This window comes from Schistocerca serialis, chromosome 3 (assembly GCF_023864345.2).
Source record: "Schistocerca serialis cubense isolate TAMUIC-IGC-003099 chromosome 3, iqSchSeri2.2, whole genome shotgun sequence".
Taxonomy (NCBI): Eukaryota; Metazoa; Arthropoda; class Insecta; order Orthoptera; family Acrididae; genus Schistocerca; species Schistocerca serialis.
Window position 1 is genome coordinate 90846073 of NC_064640.1, and position 23457 is coordinate 90869529.

General features: G+C 42.3%; 1 protein-coding gene across 1 annotated transcript in view; it reads right to left on the bottom strand.

The window, feature by feature from the left end:
* The window catches only part of LOC126470699 (pleckstrin homology domain-containing family G member 7-like), a 489741-nt gene that overhangs the window by 164227 nt on the left and 302057 nt on the right, over window positions 1–23457 (bottom strand). Inside the window, exons 6-7 of the mRNA XM_050098699.1 lie at window positions 19172–19327; window positions 18737–18979 (exon numbers count right to left, since the gene is read on the bottom strand). Coding sequence (XP_049954656.1) covers window positions 18737–18979; window positions 19172–19327 — 399 coding nt within the window. The remainder of the gene's footprint in view (window positions 1–18736; window positions 18980–19171; window positions 19328–23457) is intronic.

Sequence of the window (23457 nt, forward strand, 5' to 3'; positions counted from 1 at the left end):
CACCATATGCTAAAAGGAAAATTCAAAGTGGGAAACGTCTGTGACTGGCGGCTAGTTTCGGTACTTCTGTGACGCTCCATGTGAAGCACTGCACTACAACTGAGGCTTGTCTTCGAACGCATTGGGCATACTTTTTTCGCCATAAGATGTGTGTAGGGGGTAAAGTATTTTCCTCTCAAAAGCCTATGGTCCACAGTATGGGGTCCTCCGTTTTTCAAACAAACTATGGGGCGAAACAAAGTTATCGAAGTAATGAAGTATATGAGGTTTGACATCAAGTCCACTATTTCTGAACGCCTCAAAACTGACAAATTTCCTCTCGTCTCAAAAATTTGGACTGCTTTCGCAGAAAACAGTGCGATTTGCTATTAAGCAGAACCATATTTTACAAATGGTGAACAACTTTCGCTGTTTAAAACAAGATGTCCATTCTTATAGTACATTGCAAGCAAGCCAGACTAGTTTGGTATTAAATTCTGGTTGCCTGTTTGTGTTTATAGTAAATATGTATTGAGTGGATTCCCACATACTGTGGCTGATCCATTTCGAACTGCTGACCAGGGCGAGAGTAAAAATGTCATTCCTAGGCTTATGGAACCATACTTGGGCAGAAGTTTGAATGTCACTACTGACAGTTACTTTACTTCGCTAAGCCTTGAAAACCGCTTGAGGGCAGTATCCGCAACTTTAGTAGGTACTTTGAACCGTAATTAAAAATGGTTCAAATGACTCTAAGGACTTTGGGACTTAACATCTGAGGTCATCAGACCTCTAGAGTTAGGACTACTTAAACCTAACTAACCTAAGGGCATCACACACATCCATGCCCGATGCAAGATTCGAACCTGCGACCGTAGCAGCAGCGCTGTTCTGGAATGAAGCACATAGAACCGCTGGGCCATAGCGGCCGGCGAACCGTAATCGAACGGAGGTGCCTCCTACTGCAAAGACTGGAAAACAAACACTCCACTGTACTACAAATAGTAGCAAGTTGTCCATATGTCATCCCGTTATATTTGACTGCAGATAGATTCTTGAAAATGGGTGCTCCTTGTGGTATTTTCGTTGTTGTGTATTTCTAATGTTCTTTAGTAGACCTCCACACACATTGTGTGGTAATGGAATAACACTGACTATGTTTGAGCTGAGACTTCTCTCCTAGGCGCCTTGTCACGGCCCGCGGGGCTTTCCCCGTCGGAGGTTCGAGATCTCCCTCGGGCATGGGTGTGTGTGTTGTCCTTAGTAGCGTAAGTTAGTTTAAGCAGTGCGTAAGCTTAGGAACCGATGACCTCAGCAGAGTGGTCCCATAAGACCTTACCACAAATTTCCAAAAAAACTTCTCTACTGAAAGCTAAACAACGTTTAAGTATACTGAGTTGCACTTTATTACAGTTTCAGGGAAATTTGTTACAGTTTTGGTGGACTTAGTTGCAGTTTGGATATATTTTGTTACTGTTCAGGGGCAATTTCTTACAGTTGATGCACTTTGTTCCAATTTGCGTGGCAATTTATTACAGTTTTGGGGACAATTTGTCACAGTTTTGGGGTAATTTGTAACACTTTTGCTATAACATAGAGTTGTTTACGGTGAAGTGTGAAGTACTCTCTACTGTGCAGCGCATGAATTGTTCAATTTCCTCAGCATATTCCCGCTTCCTGTAAAATACTAAAAGTCTGAACTTCATCAGAAGTATTTCTCAGTAGCCTTCATAAAATCAAAATCCCCACAGAATTGAATAGCTCTAAGTTTAGTAATTATTGGAAATATTTCGAGGTCTGGACACAGTCAAACGTATTTAAATGTCCTTCAACCTAACAGAATTGTAGATTTCCCCCAAGTCCACATGTACGATTGTCCCACATCACACCTCCTGACAATCGCTATCATGATCAGCAAAATACGATCCACAGAAACACACTAATAGCTGCGTGTGCTATAAGGTTCTAATCATGTTACAAAGGTTTGAAGCTCACTCATGTTGATGTCATAGTCATCAAATTTGTCTAATCTGAATGCATCCAGAATGTTATTGGACGTTAGGTCTGCACCCACAGTTTATGGGAGGTGTGTAAACATATGACGTCAGATACCTCTAGAAACCTGGAAGAATCTGTCACTTGGAGTTCAGTGTAAGTCATACCAGCAGACCATCGCCATCATGAACATTCACAGCCTTGGTCAGCAAAGACGTCCTGCAAAACCACCTTTCTGAAGAGGGCATACCTGTATTTGTAGTAAACGATTTGTAAATCCTGTGAAAACGCCAGATATCTGTACCGCCCTTACGGATGTGTATCAAAGACCTCCCACACAAACGCCATTTTTGAAGGAAGCATATTGCCATTCGTCAGAAAATGATTTATAAATTCTATAGACAAGTGAAAGGCTGCAAACAGAAGTCCCAGTAACCCTCATATCGGTTATGAACATGAGAACCTTTCAGATATTGCTCACACCTTCAGATTCCTGCACTGTCGTCATTCATAAATCTGCTGGAAATATTAAGTGTCTTATGTCTAAAGCAAAACATTTACTACTTACGTGAGGAATCAATTGAAAATCATTTAAAAATGCGATGCTAGTCCGGAAATTTTATCATTATCTGTCTATAGGAAGGATGACTGTAGTTTAATGTTTCTTCACGCCAAGGTATTCCTACAGAAAAACAGGTTTAGTTCATCTGTCAAATTGTGAGTGATCAGTGTGATTCAGGTAGTTGAGAATCTATGGTACGAATCTTCTTCTACTACTACTACTACTACTACTACATCTAGTTGGGAACCTATCTGATCTATAGTATGAGTCTACTTCTACTAAGTTACTGAACTGGTTACTGGATCTGTTGCTTGAATCTGTGGAATGAATGTCCTACTACAATAACCACTAGTACTCTGCTAACTCTGTCGCCTCGAACAAACGTCTTTAAGAACTACTACAACACACATTTCCACAGAAGCACATTTACTGAATGGCTGCAATTGGTGTCCAAGTAGCCGAAAATAACCATTTCCAGTGAATAATCGTTTCAGTTGGGCTAGAGGACCCGTTCCATTCCATGTAAACACAACCCATACCATTATGGAGCCACCACCATTTTGCACAGTGCCTTGCTGACAGCTTGGGCCATGGATTCGTGTGATATGTGCCACACTCGAAACCTATTGTCAGTTCTTAACAACTGAAGTCGGTACTCATCCGAACATGTCACGGTTTTCGACTCGTCTAGGGTGTGTGTGTGTGTGTGTGTGTGTGTGTGTGTGTGTGTGTGTGTGTGTGAATTCCTAAGGGACCAAATTGCTGAGGCCATCGGTCCGTAGACTCACACTCTACTTAAACTAACTTATGCTAAGAACAACACACACAGTCATGCCCGAGGGAGGACACAAACCTCTGGTGAGAGGGCCCGCGCAATCTGTGACATGGTGCCTCAAACCGCGCGGCCAGTCCGCGCGGCGCTGTCTAGGGGCCAACCGACATGGTCACGAGCCCAAGAGAGGCGCTGCAGGCGATATCATGCTGTTAGAAAAGACACTCGTGTCAGTCCTCTGCTGGCATACTCCATTAACGCCAAATTTCGCCGCACTGCCTAACGGACACGTTCGTTATACATCCCACATTGACTCATTTATTTCACACAGTATTGCTTGTTTGTTAGCGCCGACAATTCTACACAAATGCCAATGCTTAAGTGAAGGTCTTCGACCACTAAATTGCCCGTGGTGAAAGGTAATGACTGAAAGTTGGTAGCTTGAGGACATTCTTGACACCGTGGCTCTTGGAATATTAAACTTCGTAACGATTTCCGAAATGTAATATCCTATGGATCTAGCCCCAACTACCGTTCCGCGTTCAAAGTCTGTTAATTCCCGTCGTGCGTTCTTAATCACGTCAGAAGCCTTTTCACATGAATCAAATAACATCTCTGCCAATTCTATACCTAATGTACTTGATACTACCGACATCTATATATGTGCATGTCGCTATCCTGTGACTTTTGTCACCTACGTGTATGTGTGGGCTATAAGTCATTTTAAACTCGGATGAATTTTTGAATTTCCCTGCAATCTTCAATATGAGATAAAGCATATGTATGATTGTTGCTTTTAAAATATCTCCATCATTTTAACTCAGCATGTGGGCTGTGATGTTAGAAGGACTCTTGTGTTGCTGCAGTGGAGGAAATCAGAACTACTATCTTCACTTCTATTTAGGCAGTCAGGTAGACAGTATGCATTGTACAGCGTTTCTGTACAGTTCTCTGAGGTACCTCGTGGCTGCTGGCACTCTGACGCTGTGATTCTTTTGGTGTCAGCTGCGGGTTAGTCAGCTGCATTTGGCATGATGAAACACGCAGGGGGCACTCACTGGGCCAGTGTCTATTTAAATAAAGACACAACTGTTCCCATCCTATATCGATAGTGGTGGCAGCTGTTTAAGCGTAGCAGATGTGGATTTCAAACTGGGGCAAGTGAACTCTGAAGTCATAGGTACATCAATGATTTTTGAATTTCCTGTGATTTTAAACTTAGCATTCTGCACTGTTTTTTAACTTAAGACAAGTGACCTGGGATCCACACAGAATGCACCAGTGAGCTGGGAAACTAGACAGTGATGATTGCTTTACACTGAAGCGACAAAGTCATGGAATAGCGATATGCACGCATAAAGATGGTAGTATTATCGCAAGACACAAGACATAAAAGGGGATGCACTGGAAGAGCTGTCATTTGTTCTCAGGGAACTCATGTGAAAAGCTTTCCAACACTATGCTTACACGATGGGATTAACAGACTTTGAATACAGAATGGTACTTGGAGCTAGACTCATAGGACATTCCATTTCGGAAGTTGTTAGGTAATTCAATATTCTGCCATACACAGTGTGAAGAGTTTGCCAAGAACACCAAATTTCAGGCATTACCTCTCACCATGGACAATGAAGTAGCCGATGGCCTTCACTTAACGACGGAAAGCAGTGGCGTTTTTGTAGAGTTGTCAGGCAACAATGGATGGAATAACAGCAAAAATCAATGTTGGACATATGACGAACGAATACACTAGGACAGTGTGGTGATATCAGGGTTTAATGGTCTGTGGCAGCAGACGACTGACACGATAGCCACTGCTAAATGCACGACATAGCCTGCAGAGCCTCTCCTGGGCTTGGAACCACATCGATTGGACCTTATACAATTGGAAAACCATGGGCTGGTCAGTTGAGTCACGATGTTATTCCGTAAGAGGTGATGGTAGGGTTCGAGTATGGTGCAGACACCACAAAGCCATGGACTGAAGTTGTCAACAAGGCTCTGAGGAAGTTGGTGGTGGCTCCATAATGGTGTGGGCAGTGTTTACATGGAATGGACTGGGTCCTTTGGCCCAACTGAACTGATCATTGAGTGGAAAAGGTTCTGTTTGGCTATTTGGAGACATTTGCAGCCATTCATGTACTTTTTGTTCCCAAACAATGATGGGATTTTTGTGGATGACAGTGCATAATGTCACTTGGCCACAATTATTTGCGATTGGTTTGAAGAACTTTTGGATGATTTGAGGGCCTGACATGAATCTCACTGGAAATTTGTGGGAAATAATCGAGAAGTCAGTTTGTGCACAAAATCTTGTACTGACAATATTTTTGCAATTATGGAGGGCTTTAGAAGCAGTATGGCTCAATATTTATGCAGGAGACTCCCAACGACTTGTTGAACCCATGCCATATTGAATTGCTCCACTACCCTGGACCAAAGGAGGTCAGACACACTACTAGGAAGTATCTTGTGGGTTTTGTCACCTCAATGTAAACAACACTGCATGCCACTATGTGTCTGAGTGAATAAGAGCCTTCTATCTGCATGGGGAAGACATGTTTACGTCTACTAAATGGATTTTTATTTTGCAAGAACTAGTTGAGCTATATACAGCAGTCAGATTAAGACTGGTTAGTACTTGCAGAGGGAAAATATGTTTAAGTTCCCTACGTGGCTTGCTATAAGTAACCAATGGGTTTAAACAAGTAGTGGAAAAACCTTTTGTCACGACTATGGATAGCAATCATTCTAATAAGGAAACATCACCAACTCAACCTCCTATTTTAACAATAAAGAAGTGCGATTGGAAGATATCAGCATCAGCTATCGATCCGGTGCGAAAATCTGAGCTATAATTTTGAGAGTACACATTGATGACCTTCTGAATGTACACCTTTTAAATTTCGCAATTTTGCATGCACTGCATCTTTGCCTGTTGCTTCACCCCCATTGATCCGCCTAAGGTGTGAGTGTGAAATATTGTACAGTGGAGTGACAACCAGAGCCCTCCTATTTGCAGGACACTGAAGGTGACGGAAGAGGAGGGGGGAGGTGGACACATCTGTCAAATGTTTTACGAAATCCTATTTCTATGTGGAAAACGTGTAAGTAATGTGAGTGCGGTACATAATACGTCAACCTCATGATCATATACATTCAGTATTATTTAATAATATTCTTGTATTGATATTCTAGAACTATATATTTGCCTCAAAATCAAAATGAATAAACCTAAAAAAATGAAGAATTATTAAGACATGAAGTTAATGATATTCGATTTACAATTTAACCATGTCAACGACGTAGAAGAATAGCTCATCTCATGTATATGTACTTCACTCTAACATTGTCAGCTTCAAAATGCAAGAAAAAAATAATAATGCTGTGGTGTTAATAATGAAAAAGCACTCTGCTACTTCTCTAATGACACACCCTTTCATTTCATTGATGTACACTGCATTTGTGAATCACAGCATAAAAATGTTCAAAGAAAAGAGATATCTGGCACATGTGACAGGTTATAAACCATGTACTTTGACATAACGAACAAAGCATTTTGCCAATGAGAGCAGTATTTCAAAAACGGTTTATTCGATTCACTGTACAGTAATTCACTTTCTGTTATTAGGTAGCTGCAGTGGGGTAGGGCGAGTGACGAAAGACAGATGTGTGCGAAATTTAATAATTGTACATTCGGAATGTCATAACTAGTTACTGTCATAATTATGGACCAAATTTTTGTTGGAGATGATACCTTGGATGTGTGCTTTTGTTCAGCTTAAAATGTGTGGTACAGCTGGTGACGTTTCCTTGTAAATGCTTTCCCAAGTTGGAAGGTGCTACATGTATCGGTTTGGTTGGGGGAAAACATCTCAACTGAGACAACGCCCTTTGTCTCAGAACTGGCACAAATGGAGGGGTGTGACTCTGGGAGACAATGCCCATTGTCTCAGAACCGGCAGAGTGGGAGCAGTTATTCCCACCATTTTTTCGAATTTCCCACCATGTTATATATAGGAAAATTGGGCTAGTTTTGAATCTTGCACCAATTTTTGAATTTATTCCAATTATATACAATGGGCAATTGGATTATGTCAGAAAGGGAGGGGAATCGGGCATCTGGTAACAGTGCATGACGTCATATTGACGGAATCGGGGCCAACGAGATATACGGGCCCTACAACGAACTTGTGACTTCACACTAGTCGGCTTGTCCGCCACACGGGAACTCAATATTTAATTGAAAAGGTACCTACTAATAGTCTTAATTTAGTCGTGTGCAATCAAGAGCCTGCATACATTTAAACACACAGTTAAGAATTACTAATCTCATCTGAAATAGCGAGCGCCGGGCGGATCTGGCCACAATGCAGTGTGGTCCCTAACTGTCCTTGTCCGTCTTTTCCACTTAGAACATAATTTACTGTTGTATATCATTTTAATCGGCATTTCGGGGCGCTTCTACAGACACCTATAGTTTTAAGATAGCTTGTGTGAATCGAAAGTTGTACTACAGATTATTGGTATCGCTTACCATCTGAGTGACGCAAATTCGCGGAAAATCCGAAGGCAGGACGTAGGTGGAAAGGCAGGATTTGTGTTTCTCTGGGTGATGATTCAGTCGCATGAATTTACGGTCTTAGAGAATTTCACGACGGCAACCACTGTGACTTAGAATAATTTTCGTGGTGTTATAGTGTGGACTCCGAATATTTTTTCCTCTTTCGACACTTACGATGGTTTCATTGGGGGTCGTACGGACTTGTGGTTGGTTGGTTGGTTTGGGGAAGGAGACCAGACAGCGTGGTCATCGGTCTCATCGGATTAGGGAAGGATGGGGAAGGAAGTCGGCCGTGCCCTTTTAGAGGAACCATCCCGGCATTTGCCTGGAGTGATTTAGGGAAATCACGGAAAACCTAAATCAGGATGGCCGGACGCGGGATTGAACCGTCGTCCTCCCGAATGCGAGTCCAGTGTCTAACCACTGCGCCACCTCGCTCGGTCGGACTTGTGACTGTCGCGAGTAGAGCTGGTCCGGACTTAGAATAATTACACAGCTAGTTGCACTCTAAATGCTTCTTGTGCTGTTGACATATACAATAATTACATCGCGCGTGGAACTGAGTTGTGTTTCTCGTGAATAGTGCTGCTCTGAACATAAATTATTCTGGGACTATAGTTGCTTGCAGTGTTACAGAATTAATTTAAAATTTATAATGAGATTATAACCACCTTACGAAGACTCGAGTCATTTTAGATCTGGTTTGCTACAGCAAGTAGATTTTCATCAGTCTGTAATTTAATTTATGCAAGAAATCAATAAACTATGGATGATTTTGTGCTTTAAATTCGTTGTTGGTTAACATAATTTAAATGCAGCACCTATATTTCATTCTGTCAAACACTATATTCTGAATTTGTGTATCAAAAACCCGTTTAAATTTTCTTTTCATTATTGAAAAAGCGACCGATACGAACAAGAAACTCTACGAGATCGATACGACCTGAGAAAAAGAACTATTATTACTGTACCGTCGCAATTCTTGTAATATTCGTTCTCCTTGGTCCTGCATAAGTCGATCGTGACGCTGTACACAGAACTGGGACATCTGGTGCTATTCCTCCGTCCAATTATGACTGTGATCAGGATGCTGATGTAACATTTGTTCAGGATCAATAGAGTTACCGAAAGGTTTATTGCGATGCCAGTGAATTTTTAAACAGTTTGAAAAATAAATAGTTATCTCCGGAAGAATTGAATTAAGCACGGAATCACACACATGTCGATTTTCTTTAATCGCTGAGTCTATACAGCTACAAAAAGTATTATTATTACAGTTACATCTGCGTTCCAAAAATCTCAGGTAAGTAATGTGGTGAAAGCAGTTGTAGAACTGTGGCTCACTGAGTGCTCCTACTGAAAATTGGTAAAATTTGATCAATTTATTACTTAAATTCGGCTGTGGGCTAAAATAAACTTGTAATTTATGTTTCCATTACGAAATTGACCTACGTTACAGATTCAAGAAGAGCAGTACGCTACGAGAAAATTTGTAAAATCCAATATGAGTAGAGCTTTAACAGGTGTGAATTCTGCAGTGAAAGGACAAAGAAGAAGAATGAGAAGAAGAAGAAGATAAGAAGAAGAGGAAGAATTACGATTTCCATCTGGTAAGTAAATAAGTGATGAAGATGCATTTAAGTACTTAAAAATTATTGTAGGAGAGAAATCTCGTTCTCAGCATCATCATGAAGAAAATTGATGTAATTAATAACAAATCATGTGTGTCTCAAAGTTATTGATCTTCACTTACAGCGCCACGTCAGAAGAATTAGTAAACTTGTACATGTAAGGTTCTCTTCATGTAAGCTGCAGTACTATAGCTTTTTTCCAACATCCGCAGCCTACAGTTTGTCTCTGCAGGCAAATGTTCCTCCGCAATCTGTGTCGGTTTTTTTAATGTGAATGTACGAGAATATTTCATTTACGTGAGTGCTTCTGGTAACGTATCTCATATAAAAAAATTTCATTTTCGCAATGATCAACAAGTAGAACGAGATTCTTCTTCATTGCTGTGACAGAAATTTTAGTACAGCTATAAAAAAAAATTGTAACAGATTAATTAAAATTCGTTTACCTATAGTTTTAAAACGTAAGTACGACCCTCTGATAAACACAAGTGTTTTTCTACTAATGTTGAGTGCAGCAATTTATCAACACAATACAATTGTTTCTTGATGATTCCCTGGCATAAAATAAAGCTTCGGTGCTATAAGCAGGGAATAAAATATGCGAGGATTAGATTGAGGCCGGGGAAGATGGCGGTAAAGAGAATAACGTGAAACTTTGTTTCGGGAAATTAATGGAAAACAAGCATGAAACATGAAATAACTAACTAGTTTGTAGTGGGACAGATTTTTGACTCATTTATATTAAGGAAATGAATTAGACTCCGTAGATGGGCAACTCAGTATTAACGAGACCCAAGATAGACGAATGTTTCTGAAAAGGAGTTTCGTTATGTCCTACGACAGAATAGCTGAAATACGAGATAAAGGCATAAAAAAAGCAGTCGGGTTACTTATTCACATACTGCAAAGAAACCAGTGACGTGATAATCATATAAGACGAGTAACAAAACCAGTGAATAACGTGAAAATGAATGAAAAATAATTTATTCACTTTATATTGACTGCAAAAGTGTCTTAAGCAACGGGTAAATTTTGGGTTGTCACTTGAATTGTAATGAGTGGTAGTAAACTTTAAAAAATTGGCATATATATGTCGAATTTGGACACCGAGGAGAGAATATAAAATTAGAAACCAGTATGAAAATCACCGGCTGTGCTGTGTGAAGTCTGTGGCTGGTTTGCATTGTTGGAATTTGCTATTGTAGTGTTGGGCAGTTGGCTGTTAACAGCGCGTAGCGTCGCGCAGTTGGTGGTGAGCCGCCAGCGGTGGTGGATGTGGGGAGAGAGATGGCGGAGTTTTGAGAGCGGATGATCTGGACGTGTGTCCATCAGAGACATTCAATTTGTAAGACTGGATGTCATGAACTGATATATATATTATGACTTTTCAACACTATTAAGGTAAATACATTGTTTGTTCTTTATCAAAATCTTTCATTTCCTAACTATGCCTATCAGTAGTTAGAATCTTTTATTCAGCTGGCAGTATTGGCGCACGCTGTATTGCAGTAGTTTGAGTAACGAAGATTCATGAAAAGTATAGGTTATTGTTAGTCAGGGCCATTCTTTTGTAGGGATTTTTGAAAGTTAGATTGCGTTGCGCTAAAAATATTGTGTGTCAGTTTAGTGATGATCAGAATAAGCAAAGAGAGAAATGTCTGAGTACGTTCAGTTTTGCTCAGCTGTTTGAAAATCAAATAACGTAAGGGGTTTGCCAGCACAGTAACTCATTAATTTTTCTAAGGGGACGTTTCACACTACGTGCGCGGTTACACTATAGCCGATCGTATCTCCCGAACGTACAGACTTTGGTCGACAATCAGTGAAATGCAAATCAGTTTATTTTCTTCGGTCAGATCGACCGACGTTCTCGCACACGAAATATGGTGCGTGATAAGTTGCGTCCAAGAAAGAGTGAGTTTGTGCTACCCTGAGGATGAAAATATCATAATCGGGATATAGTTCGGAATGTATGGACTGAAATCGCAGGTTTATTCGAAACCTCAAATAGGCAAAATTTTTTTCGAAATTTTGGGCATAGATCATAACCTCAAAAATTAATCTGTTCAAGCGAAGAGGGTGGCGTATCTTATATGCTTGTAGCTACTGTACTGGATCTTTTTTGTGGTATGTTGTCACTAGTTGCCTACAGTTTATTATTACTGCTTACTGGCGTTTTATGGCAGTAGGGTAGTGATACTGTCAATATGAAGTGGTTTGTGAATGTGGTGTACGGTACGTATTTCCACTTTTAAATGCTTTAGGTTTTCAGAATACTTTATGCTACACTTTATGCTTGTCTTTCACTCTCGTGCTAAATGATAGTCACTGAATGTTAACTGACGTACGTCAACGTAACTTTAAATAAATACAGCGCACTATCTCGAGTGTGTAAGAGAACGTTTCTCTAATCATATCATATACTCGTAAAATTTGTCGGGTTATTCCGATAACTGAGGACAGAGTGTATACTACCCGCCACGTTCATTACGAGACAGGAAAGCTCCTTCACACGCATTCGGTCTCTCTTTAATAGCAGAAGCCGCTATACAGCACTCGTAACAAAATGTTCAAATGTGTGTGAATTCCTAAGGGACCAAACTGCTGAGGTCATCGGTCCCTAGACTGACACACTACTTAAACTAACTTATGCTTACAACACACACACCCATGCCCGAGGGAGACCTCGAACCTCCGGCGGAAGGACTCGTATCCAAAGATAGAGCCTTCGTGGTATCCACCCCATCCTAAGAGGTTAAAAGCTAATCTATTTCATTCATATATTCTAACCTAACCTAACCCAACCTAACCTCCCCTATCCTGCCAAAAACGGACTGAGGAGATCGGACGCACTATAACCACGCTGTCGGCCGAAGTTACGGGCGACCTCTGGCAACGGTGTCTGACAACCGTTGTCGGTGTCATTGTGAGTGCCGAAGTTACGAGGTGTTTACGTACTGTTTTTGCAAACAGTTTAGCTATTTAGTGATGCAAAACGCAATTACAACTTTTAAGTAACAATAGAAAGGAATTTTGTGAACACTGATAGTGGAAGCCTTGCGAAAGTTGATGCGTTTGTGTTCCACCCATTTAGAGCGGTGATAAGTGCAACGACGGACATTCTTTTCCCTGCTCCCTGCAATATTATTAAACTCGCTCAAAACATAGGAATCGTAGAACTTTTGCAAATGGGTCCGTATATTGCAACTATAGTGTGGACTATCAGTCATGAGCTACGCCCCAAAAGCACAATAAAATTAGTCTTGGCAAAACTTATTGCTGATTTCCTCTGTAAAAGACACGCAGCAGAAACACCACACGTAGCAAGTGTTTGGTAGCGCAAAGAATAGCGCATCCGAGTGCAAATCAAAAGGTCACCTGTATGAATCCTTCAATGGTTATATATTTTTAAAAGTCTTACACGAAATACGAAAGTAACGTTATCAAGAACTGATGTAACAGCTTTTTCGATTGTGGGTTGTATTATATATAGCTTTACATTAATATTAGGCTAAGAAATGGTCAATAGAGGATAAATATGTTTACATTGCGAACAACCAATTCACATTTTTGGAAAGCTTTGCAAGTAGTCAAGATATCACCGTACGCCCTCAGTACAGCGAGGTGTAGGGCGATGAGGTTTCCTACACGGAGAGATATAAAGAGTATACGACATGCAGATGACACAGACGTAAGAACTTGATGTCTGTTCGCCTAAACTAACGTTAGCGTCCGTAGAAGACATACTTCAACTTTAGGTAAGATGATGAAACAACAAAAGTTTAGACAATAAGCATCCTAGCTGCACAGTATGAAGATAACATTGTTTCTAATAAAGTGAAATGCGTGTGGTCACATTACCTGGAAAATATCTTCTTTGAACGTGACATGTGTGAACAGCGAATGCAAATATGAGCTTATGTAAACAGCAAGGAAAACACAATAATTTTCTATTTCTGATCGGTGTGGTGAAGTTTTGTAATTGTGATTTGGTTTTATTATGAGAGGACTGTCGAGTCGTTTTACAAATCAGCTAAAAATGTTCTTTCGGGTTCGATTCGAACCAGTGATCTATGTTCATCGTCTTACAAAATTCGACGGTCCACCGCACAAACAACTGAACCACCGAATAATCGAGGTGTAGTTGGGTAAAACGACAATTGTCATTAGGTGTTTAATTTCACTGAATGACGCAATCCCTCGCTGTAACAGTGGGAGAGCATATATCGGATGCAAGTTCATAGAGCAACACCTTTTCAATTAAGTTAGTGAACTTGTGCGTGGCCGTGGTGGCAATTTGCCTGTACAGTGCAACCACATTTTACGCATCTTATTCTCTGCAACATTCAAAAACAACTTTTCAGATATTTTTATAACTCTATGGTACTACACACCATCTATAACCCATTTTACGAAACGTAAATTGCAAAACAAGACACCACTGTGAATTGGTAGGAGGAGCGATGTAGCTAGTGACGTCACAAACATCACATGACGCTAATGGAACGTTTGAGAGGGCTTTCAAATTATTTGAATTTCATTTCCGTTTTTATAGAAGAATACTGAAATTCAAGAGGAAAAAAGCATATTAGGGGCGTAAAATTACATAATTAATCATTTCAGTCAATTTCCAGAAAACAGTGAAATGGACTTTAGAGAAATGGAAGAAAGTAGTTTGGTCGGATGAGTCTTGTTTAACACTGTGTTCAACTTCTGACAGAGTCTGCGTCCCAAGAGTGAAGCATAGCGGGATTTCAGTTATGATTTGGGCAGCCGTATCGTGATATTGCATGGGTCCCATGCTTACTCTGCAAGGTCGCAATACTGCCAAGAACTACGTGCTCATTTTGGCTGACCGGGTCCATTCTATGATAAATGTTTGTTCCCCAGCGGCGATGCTGTGCTTCAAGACCACAGCGCCTCTACTCACTCAGCTACGCAACGTATAGAATTGGTTATGTGAGCAAGAGAATGACTTGTCGAATCTTCCCTGGTCACCACTGTCACCAAATCTCAATATTATTGAGCCTTTATGGCCTACTTTGGGAGACGTGTGAGTAATTGCTATCCACCTCCATTATCGTTACGTGAAATTACCACTATTTTTCAGGACTGGTATAAGATTCCCTTGTAAACTGTACAAGACCTATATTTATTCGTCCGCAGCTCGTGGTCGTGCGGTAGCGTTCTCGCTTCCCACGCCCGGGTTCCCGGGTTCGATTCCCGGCGGGGTTAGGGATTTTGTTTGCCTCGTGATGACTGGGTGTTGTGTGCTGTCCTTAGGTTAGTTAGGTTTAAGTAGTTCTAAGTTCTAGGGGACTGATGACCATAGATGTTAAGTCCCATAGTGCTCAGAGCCATTTGAACCATTTTTGTATTTATTCTGAGACGACTGGAAGCTATCTTGAATGCCAGTGGTTTTCGTACAATGTATTGGCATCGTAATGTGTTGTGGTTTTGGTGTTCCCAAATTTCTGCCCACACCCTGCAGATGTAATGGGATTTTACATTTGACTTTTTGGAAGAAATGTTACTTTTTTGCGCAATTCTTTTGTAAAGATGTAAAGAAATTACAATTTTTAATAAGAATACACTGATGTGACGGAAGTCATGGGATACCTCCTAATGTCATGTCGGACCTTCTTTTGCCCAGAATAGTGCAGACAAAAAATGGTTCAAATGGCTCTGAGCACTATGGGACTTAACTTCTAAGGTCATCAGTCCCCTAGAACTGAGAACTACTTAAACCTAACTAACCTAAGGACATCACACACATCCATGCCCGAGGCAGGAGTCGAACCTGCGACCGTAGCGGTCTCGTGGTTCCAGACTGTAGCGCCTAGAACCGCTCGGCCACCTCGGTCGGCTAGTGCAGACACTCAACATGATATGGTCCCAAAGAGTCGTTGGAAGCCCCTGCAGAAATATTGTGTAATGCTGTCCCGTACTCGTCCATAATCGCTAAAGTGTTGCCGGTGTAGGATTTCGTGCACGATCTGACCTCTGGATTATGTCCCATAAATGTTCGATGGGATACATGTCGGGCGATCTGGGTGACCAAACAATTCGCTGGAATTGTCCAGAATGTTCTTCAAAGAAACAGGGAAAAGCTGTAGCCCAGTGACGTGGAGCATTAACATCCCTAAAAATTCTGTCATTGTTTGGGAACACGAAGTCCAAAAATTGCTGCAAATGATCTCCAAGTAACCAGGCAAAATAATTTCCAGTCAATGACCCAGTCCATTCGATGTAAACACAGCTCAGACCATTATCGAGCCACCACCAGCTGGCACAGTGCCTTGTTAACAACCTGTGCCCATGGTTTAGGGCAATCTGCGCCACACTCGAACCCTACCATCATTTCTTACCAACTGAAATCGGGACACATCTGACCAGTCACGGTTTTCCAGTCGTCTATGGTTCAACCGACATGGTCACGAGCCCAGGAGAGGTACTAAGAGCGATGTCGTGCTGTTAGCAAAAGCTCTCGCGTCGGTCGTCTACTGCCATACGGCCATTGCCCATGAACACCAAATTTCACCGCCCTGTCCTAACGGATACGTTCGTCGTTCGTCCCACATTGATGGTTCAAATGGCTCTGAGCACTATGGGACTTAACATCTGAGGTCATCAGTCCCCTAGAATGTAGAATTACTTAGACCTAACTAACCTTAGGACATCACACACATCAATGCCCGAAGCAGGATTCCAACCTGCGACCGTAGCGGTCTCTCGGTTCCAGACTGAAGCGCCTAGAACCGCTCGGCCACATCGGCCGGCCGTCCCACATTGATTTATGCGGTTATTTCACACGGTGTTGCTTCTCTGTTAGCACTGACAAACCTTTGCAAACGCTGCTGCTCTCGGTCGTTAAGTGAAGGCCGTCGGCCACTGCGTTGTCTGTGGTGAGAAGTAATGCCTGAAATTTGGTATTCTGGGCACGTTCTTCAGACTGTGGATCTCAGAATATTTAACTGCCTAACGATTTTCGATATAGAGAGTCCTGTGCGTCTAGCTCCAACTACCATTTCGCGTATGAAGTCTGTTAATTCTCGCCGTGCAGGCATAATCTCGCTGGAAACCTTTACACAAGAATCACTTGAGTACAGGTGACAGCTCTGTCAATGCCGTGCCTTTTAGGCACAATGCACGCGATACTCCTGCCATCTGTATATGTGCATATCGCCATCCCATGCCCTAAGCTACTTCCACATCTACATCTACATCTACATTTATTCTCCGCAAGCCAACCAACGGTGTGTGACGTAGGGCACATTACCTCATTTTCCTGTTCCAGTCGTGTATGGTTCGCAGGAAGAACGACTGCCGGAAAGCCTCCGTGCGCGCTAGAATCTCTCTAATGTTACATTCGTGATCTCCTCGGGAGGTATAAGTAGGGGGAAGCAATATATTCGATCCAGAACCACACCCTCTCGAAACCTGGACAGCAAGCTAAACCGCGATGCAGAGCGCCTCTCTTGCAGTCTGCCACCTGAGTTTGCTAAACATCTCCGTAACGCTATCATGCTTACCAAATAACCCTGTGACGAAACGCGCCGCTCTTCTTTGGATCGTCCTCTTCTGTCAACCCCACCTGGTACGGATCCCACACTGATGAGAAATACTCAAGTATAGGTCGAACGAGTGTTTTGTAAGCCACCTCCTTTGTTGATGGACTACATTTGCTAAGGACTCTCCCAATCAATCTCAACCTGGCACCCGCCTTACCAACAATAAGTTTTATATGATCATTCCACTTCAAATCTTTCCGTACTCATACTCCCAGATATTTCACAGAAGTAACTGCTACCAGTGTTTGTTCCGCTATCATATAATCATACAATAAAGGATCCTTCTTTCTATGTATTCGCAATACATTACATTTGTCTGTGTTAAGGACCAGTTGCCACTCCTTGCATCAAGTGCCTATTCGCTGCAGATCTTCCTGCATTTCGCAGCAATTTTCTAATGCTTCAACTTCTCTGTATACTACAGCATCATCCGCGAAAAGCCGCATGGAACTTCCGACACTGTTTGCTAGATCATTTATATACCGGGTGATCAAAAAGTAAGTATAAATTTGAAAACTTAGTAAACCACGGAATAATGTAGATAGAGAGTTAAAAATTGACACACATGCTTGGAATGACAAGGGGTTTTATTAGAACAAAAAAAGCTAAGTTCACAAAATGTCCGATAGATGGCGCTGGACAGCAAAACGTCAGCGACTGCGCATGACAATCGTGTATAAAAGGAGCTGTAATGAGAGAGAGAATCAGATAGGCCAGCAGTGGCAGCATGTTGATGTTACCTGAAAAGGCGCTTTTAGTGAAGCTGTATTATCAGAATGGGGAATGTGCTATTTCAGCGTTACGATCCTATCGCCATAGGTAGGGGATTCTAACGGGTAAAGGTCCATTGACAAATGCAGCTGTGGCGAGAATGATTTCGAAGTTCGAAGCCACAGGTTGTTTAGGCGATAGACCCCGTAGTGGTCGACCGAGCACAAGGCGTAATGCTGCTGAGACAGTTTAGGAAGAAATGGAGACTGTAGCCTCCCAGGTCCCCAGACCTCAGTCCGTGCGATTATTGGCTATGGGGTTACGTGAAGTCGCAAGTGTATCGTGATCGACCGACATCTCTAGGGATGCTGAAAGACAACATCCGACGCCAATACCTCACCATAACTACGGACATGCTTTACAGTGTTGTTCACAACACTATACCTCGACTAGAGCTATTGTTGAGGAATGATGGTGGACATATTGAGCATTTCCTGTAAAGAACATCATCTCTGCTTTGTCTTACTTTGTTATGCTAATTATTGCTATTCTCATCAGATGAAGCGCCATCTGTCGGACATTTTTTGAACTTTTGTATTTTTTTGGTTCTAAGAAAACCCCATGTCATTCCAAGCATGTGTGTCAATTTGTACCTCTCTATCTACATTATTCCGTGATTTATTCAGTTTTCAAATTTATACTGACCTTTTTGATCACCCGTTATATTGTGAAAAGCAATGGTCCCATAACACTCCCCTGTGGCACGCCAGAGGTTACTTTAACGTCTGTAGACGTCTCTCCATTGAGAACAACATGCTGTGTTCTGTTTGCTAAAAACTCTTCAATCCAGCCACACGGCTGGTCTGATATTCCGTAGGCTCTTACTTTGTATATCAGGCTTTAGTGTAAAGCACATGTTATTTTCGTGATAGGTGTTGACAGGGTACTCACGTTTTTGAGAACCATGAGGTGGTCGTAGAGAAAGGCGCACTCGCTCTGGAAGAGGTCCCACAGGGCCTCGCGTCGTTTGCTCTCGATACGGCTGGTTGTGGACACGGGCGACACCAGCAGGTCTTTCTCGCTGAGCGTGGACACCAGCGGGCTGGGCTTGAGCGGCAGGGAGCGGTCCAGCCCCTTCCAGACGGCGCGCGCTCCCATCAGCCGGCGCTCGAAGCAGCGCTCACTCTGCGCGCGCTGCAGGCAGCGGCGCAGCGGCCGCGTCGGGGGCGGCGTGGGAGCCGGCGGCGGGCTGGGGGCGCGCGGGGGCGGCTGGGGCGGCGCAGGCTGCGCGGCGGGCACGCGGTCGGGGCTGGACGCCTCGCTGGAGGAGGCGCTGCCGCTGCCGCTCTGGCTGCCGCTGCTGCCGCTGCCGCTGCCGCTGCCCGCCTTCTCCTTCTTCTCGCAGTACTGCACGAACTCGCTCCAGCACATTCCGCGGAACCGTGACAGTTGCTCGTCATCGAAATCTATCCGCTGCAGGCAGTTCAGAACCTCTTCCAGCCCGCAGATGCTTCCGGACTTGCCTCGGCTAGATCGCTCGAACTGTGAACAAAGGAAAGAGTTACTCGCACGAAATACACTGAGTAGTATACTCATCTTCCAGCCATCAGCTGCGACGTGCCGTATCTACAGAGGGCAAAGTTATTTGGTAGGCGGACATTTTTGTGCAGCGTATTGCTAACAATGGGGGTTTTACGATTCGAGTGCGCTTGCTGTTTCCAGTGAGCCAGTGCGTCATGTGGCTAGTGGAGGTCGGCAGAATTTTGAAGAACAGCATAAGGCGTACATTAGTGCTTACTGAAAGTGAAGTAAATGTCAACGATATGTGAGATGTGCAAATGTTATTACAAGAAGAATATTAGTTACAGGATTCAGAGAAAAAGACTGCATTAAGAAGTTATTAAGGAAGTTGTACTCAGGTTTAAAGTGGCTCAGGTGGCATTATTAACAATCTCGTGTGAATGGTAAGAATAATAACTGTCCCGTACGATGTCTCATATAAACTTCAGTAAATTTTGTGGGGAAATTTTCAGAACGGCACTAATCAGAATGGAAACAATGTTATGAAAATGGTGACGAATGTGAGAATGTACTGCAGCTTTAAAGTTTTTAAGTTTTTTTTTGTAATAAACAGTGATTATAATTACAAGCTTCGTTCATCACCATTTGTGAGTATAAAACCCACGCACATCCTATTATCTGAACGAGGTGATGTCCCACAGCTCTTATACATTTGAAAAATGTCAAATTGCCGCCTTGAGCTGCTGGTTAAATACTTTATTAATGTAACCAGTTCCAGTCGTTTGACCATCATCAGGTTCATAAAAGCTAAGAATACTTTTCTGAACCTAATAATGGTCAGACTACTGGAATTGGTGGTATAGATAAAGTACTTTACTAGCAGCTCAAGGCGGTTTTCGTCTTATTATCTATTAAACTACAATGCACGAAAGTAAAACTGCATTAAAATTGAAACAGAAACATATATTTCTTACTAGGCACGCGGCCAAAGCTTGTACCTTACCTTGTTTACTTGTTTGTGAGCTCTTCACTGCCAAATAAGTAAATTTCGATTTTGTTTGGTTAAATTTGTGACTGTTACTAACTAGTGGAAATAGCACGAGGGGAATGGAAGCATTAGACAGTGAAACACAAACACTGGGAACTCTTGATGAGACAAAGGAAACAGTGTCTTTTTTATGTCTATATACAGTGTATAAGTTCCATCAACTTTTAAGCAGTTTTTAATATTGTAAACTGAATTAAAGTTCTGGCTCTACATTAGTCGTCAGTATGATACATGAAGCGCTCTTCTAGCGTCCAAATGTTACACATAAGCGGTTAAAGAGAAGAATGGGAAGTGAACATATGAGTAATTACTGTACAAGACAAGAAAGCTTTTCCTACAAACTGAAACTGTGCAGTCTCCATAGGACAGGAGTACTATCTGTGTCGAACAGGCTCATGATTCAAAGATAGCGAAAAGCCTTCTATCGATGTTATCAGCACTTATAATGTCAGCACTGTACTCTCTTTTCATACTTTACAATACAGGGTGTTACAAAAAGGTACGGCCAAACTCTAACATTCTGCGTGGTGTCTGTCTGTTCGATATCGTGTCTCCCTACCACTTTAGCGCAACGACACTCTGAGCGTGTTTTTTAGGGAATTGACTAGTTTGAACCTGAGACCTGTTGCTGGTAAGGAGACGCCAGACCACACATGACATGTAGAAATCAGAAGAGTTCAGTGAGACTAGCGATGATATAACTAAATACTTAATGATTTCAGCGTCAGCTCCACTGCACTCCCTGTAAAAGAATCTTAATACTAACTAAATTTAGTGGAAGGGGTTCAAGTCTTTCCTATTTTTAGTTAGCTGGTAAAATAACGTCAAAAAAGCAGTTAAGTTTACCATTGGAAATTTTATTCTACTCACAAAACATTGTTTATAAATTGCACTATTGATAAAAGGAAATGTTTTAATACAGGATGGTAAAAACCAACTGCGTTCAACAAAAATGTGAACGAATATTCCCTGAATGGGTTTCCTAGTTCTACAATGGATCGAAGGATGACCTATGCCATATCACATCTATAATCTAGGTTTAAATTAAGTTTCACAAAAGAGAAAACTATCAAAATGGTCTACAGTGACCCTCAATTATCTTTAATTACTTATCTAACTTGTCGTAAATTACAGTGGCTGATGTGGCTTCTCAATAACTATATAACACAAAAATCATCGCGTTTCAGATTTTTACTTCAAGTGGCAAATGTGAACACCATGAGCTTTAATTGACGATGGACACTAGTATTAAGCAAAAAGGGGGTGTAACAGATGAGACTTCTGCAGTTCTGAGTGAAGCTTTATGCGCTGTTATGCGACATTGCGTGCGTTCATTACCTTGTCGGTGTTCGTCAGGGGGCAGCGGACAGCACAGCTCCGCTCACCTCGCCGTCTCGGAAGCAACTCTCTCCTAACTTCTCCTTACTACAATTTACCAAAGTTGGTTAAAAAAAACTATCTGGCTGTGTTTTCATCTGACCAATCAGGGTCACGATGTTAACCTTAAGCTCCGCCTACAAAAATTCTGTCTATCCAATGAGAAACGTTATACTTTTCGTGGTGGGGCAATGTTTATAAAGTTTGCAACGTAACAGAGACGCGAAAAAGTCTCACGCTAAAACTTGCAGCTGGTGTGGTCCGTTTAATGTTATCGTAAGATCTATACTGTTCTTCTGGAGGGCTCTATCTTTCAACATGGGCTGGGGGGTGGTCCTGACGTAACAGAGACGCGAAAAAGTCTCACGCTAAAACATGCGGCTGGGGTGGCCCTTTTTGTGTTATCGTAAGATCTATACTGTTCTTCTGGAGGGCTCTAGTTTTTAACATGGGCTGGGGGGTGGTCCTGACGTAACAGAGACGCGAGAAAGTCTCACGTTAAGGCTCTAGCTTTTAACATGGGCTGGGGGTGGTCCTAACGGTTAGCGGTGACGTGGGTGTCCGTCCCTTACCGTAGGGCCTTCTAACTTAACACGGTTCTGCTCTCGGCTTCTGTTCTCGTTTCTCCCCTCGGAACTGCGTCTGTCTTACGGTGGGAAGGTATGACATGCATTTAGGCATTCTTGTGTTAGTCTGTGGTATTCCATTTGCTCACTCGTTACTCGTATTACTTTGGTTAATTTAATGTCACGATTTATTCGTAGCTATGTGACATACTACTGGATTTGCGTATCATGTCAGGGTTTTCATGGAAGGTGTTGGATTTGCCTGACACCTTACAAAACTTTCAGGAAACATTACTCACACACAAAGATAGAAAATATGTTATGTGGACATGTGTCCAGGAACGTTTACTTTCCATGCCAGAGCTCATTTTATTACTTCTCTTCAAATCACATTAACCATGGAATGGAAACACACAGCAACAGAACGTACCAGCGTGACTTCAAACACTTTGTTACAGGAAATGTTCAAAATGTCCTCCGTTAGCGAGGATACATGCATCCACCCTCCGTCGCATGGAATCCCTGATGGTCTGATGCAGCCCTGGAGAATGGCGTATTGTATCATAGCCGTCCACAATACGAGCACGAAGAGTCTCTACATTTGGTACCGGGGTTGCGTAGACAAGAGCTTTCAAATGCCCCCATAAACGAAAGTCAAGAGGGTTGAGGTCAGAAGAGCGTGGAGGCCATGGAATTGGTCCGCCTCTACCAATCCATCGGTCACCGAATCTGTTGTTGAGAAGCGTACGAACACTTCGACTGGAATGTGCAGGAGCTGCATCGTGCATGAACCACATGTTGTGTCGTACTTGTAAAGGCACATGTTCTGGGAGCACAGGTAGAGTATCCCGTATGAAATCATGATAACGTGCTCCATTGAGCGTAGGTGGAAGAACATGGGGCCCAATCAAGACATCACCAACAATGCCTGCCCAAACGTTCACAGAAAATCTGTGTTGGTGACGTCATTGCACAATTGCGTGCGGATTCTCGTCAGCCCACACATGTGGATTGTGAAAATTTACAATTTGATCACGTTGGAAGGAAGCCTCATCTGTAAAGAGAACATTTGCACTGAAATGAGGATTGACACATTGTTGGATGAACCATTCGCAGAAGTGTACCCGTGGAGGCCAATCAGCTGCTGATAGTGCCTGCAC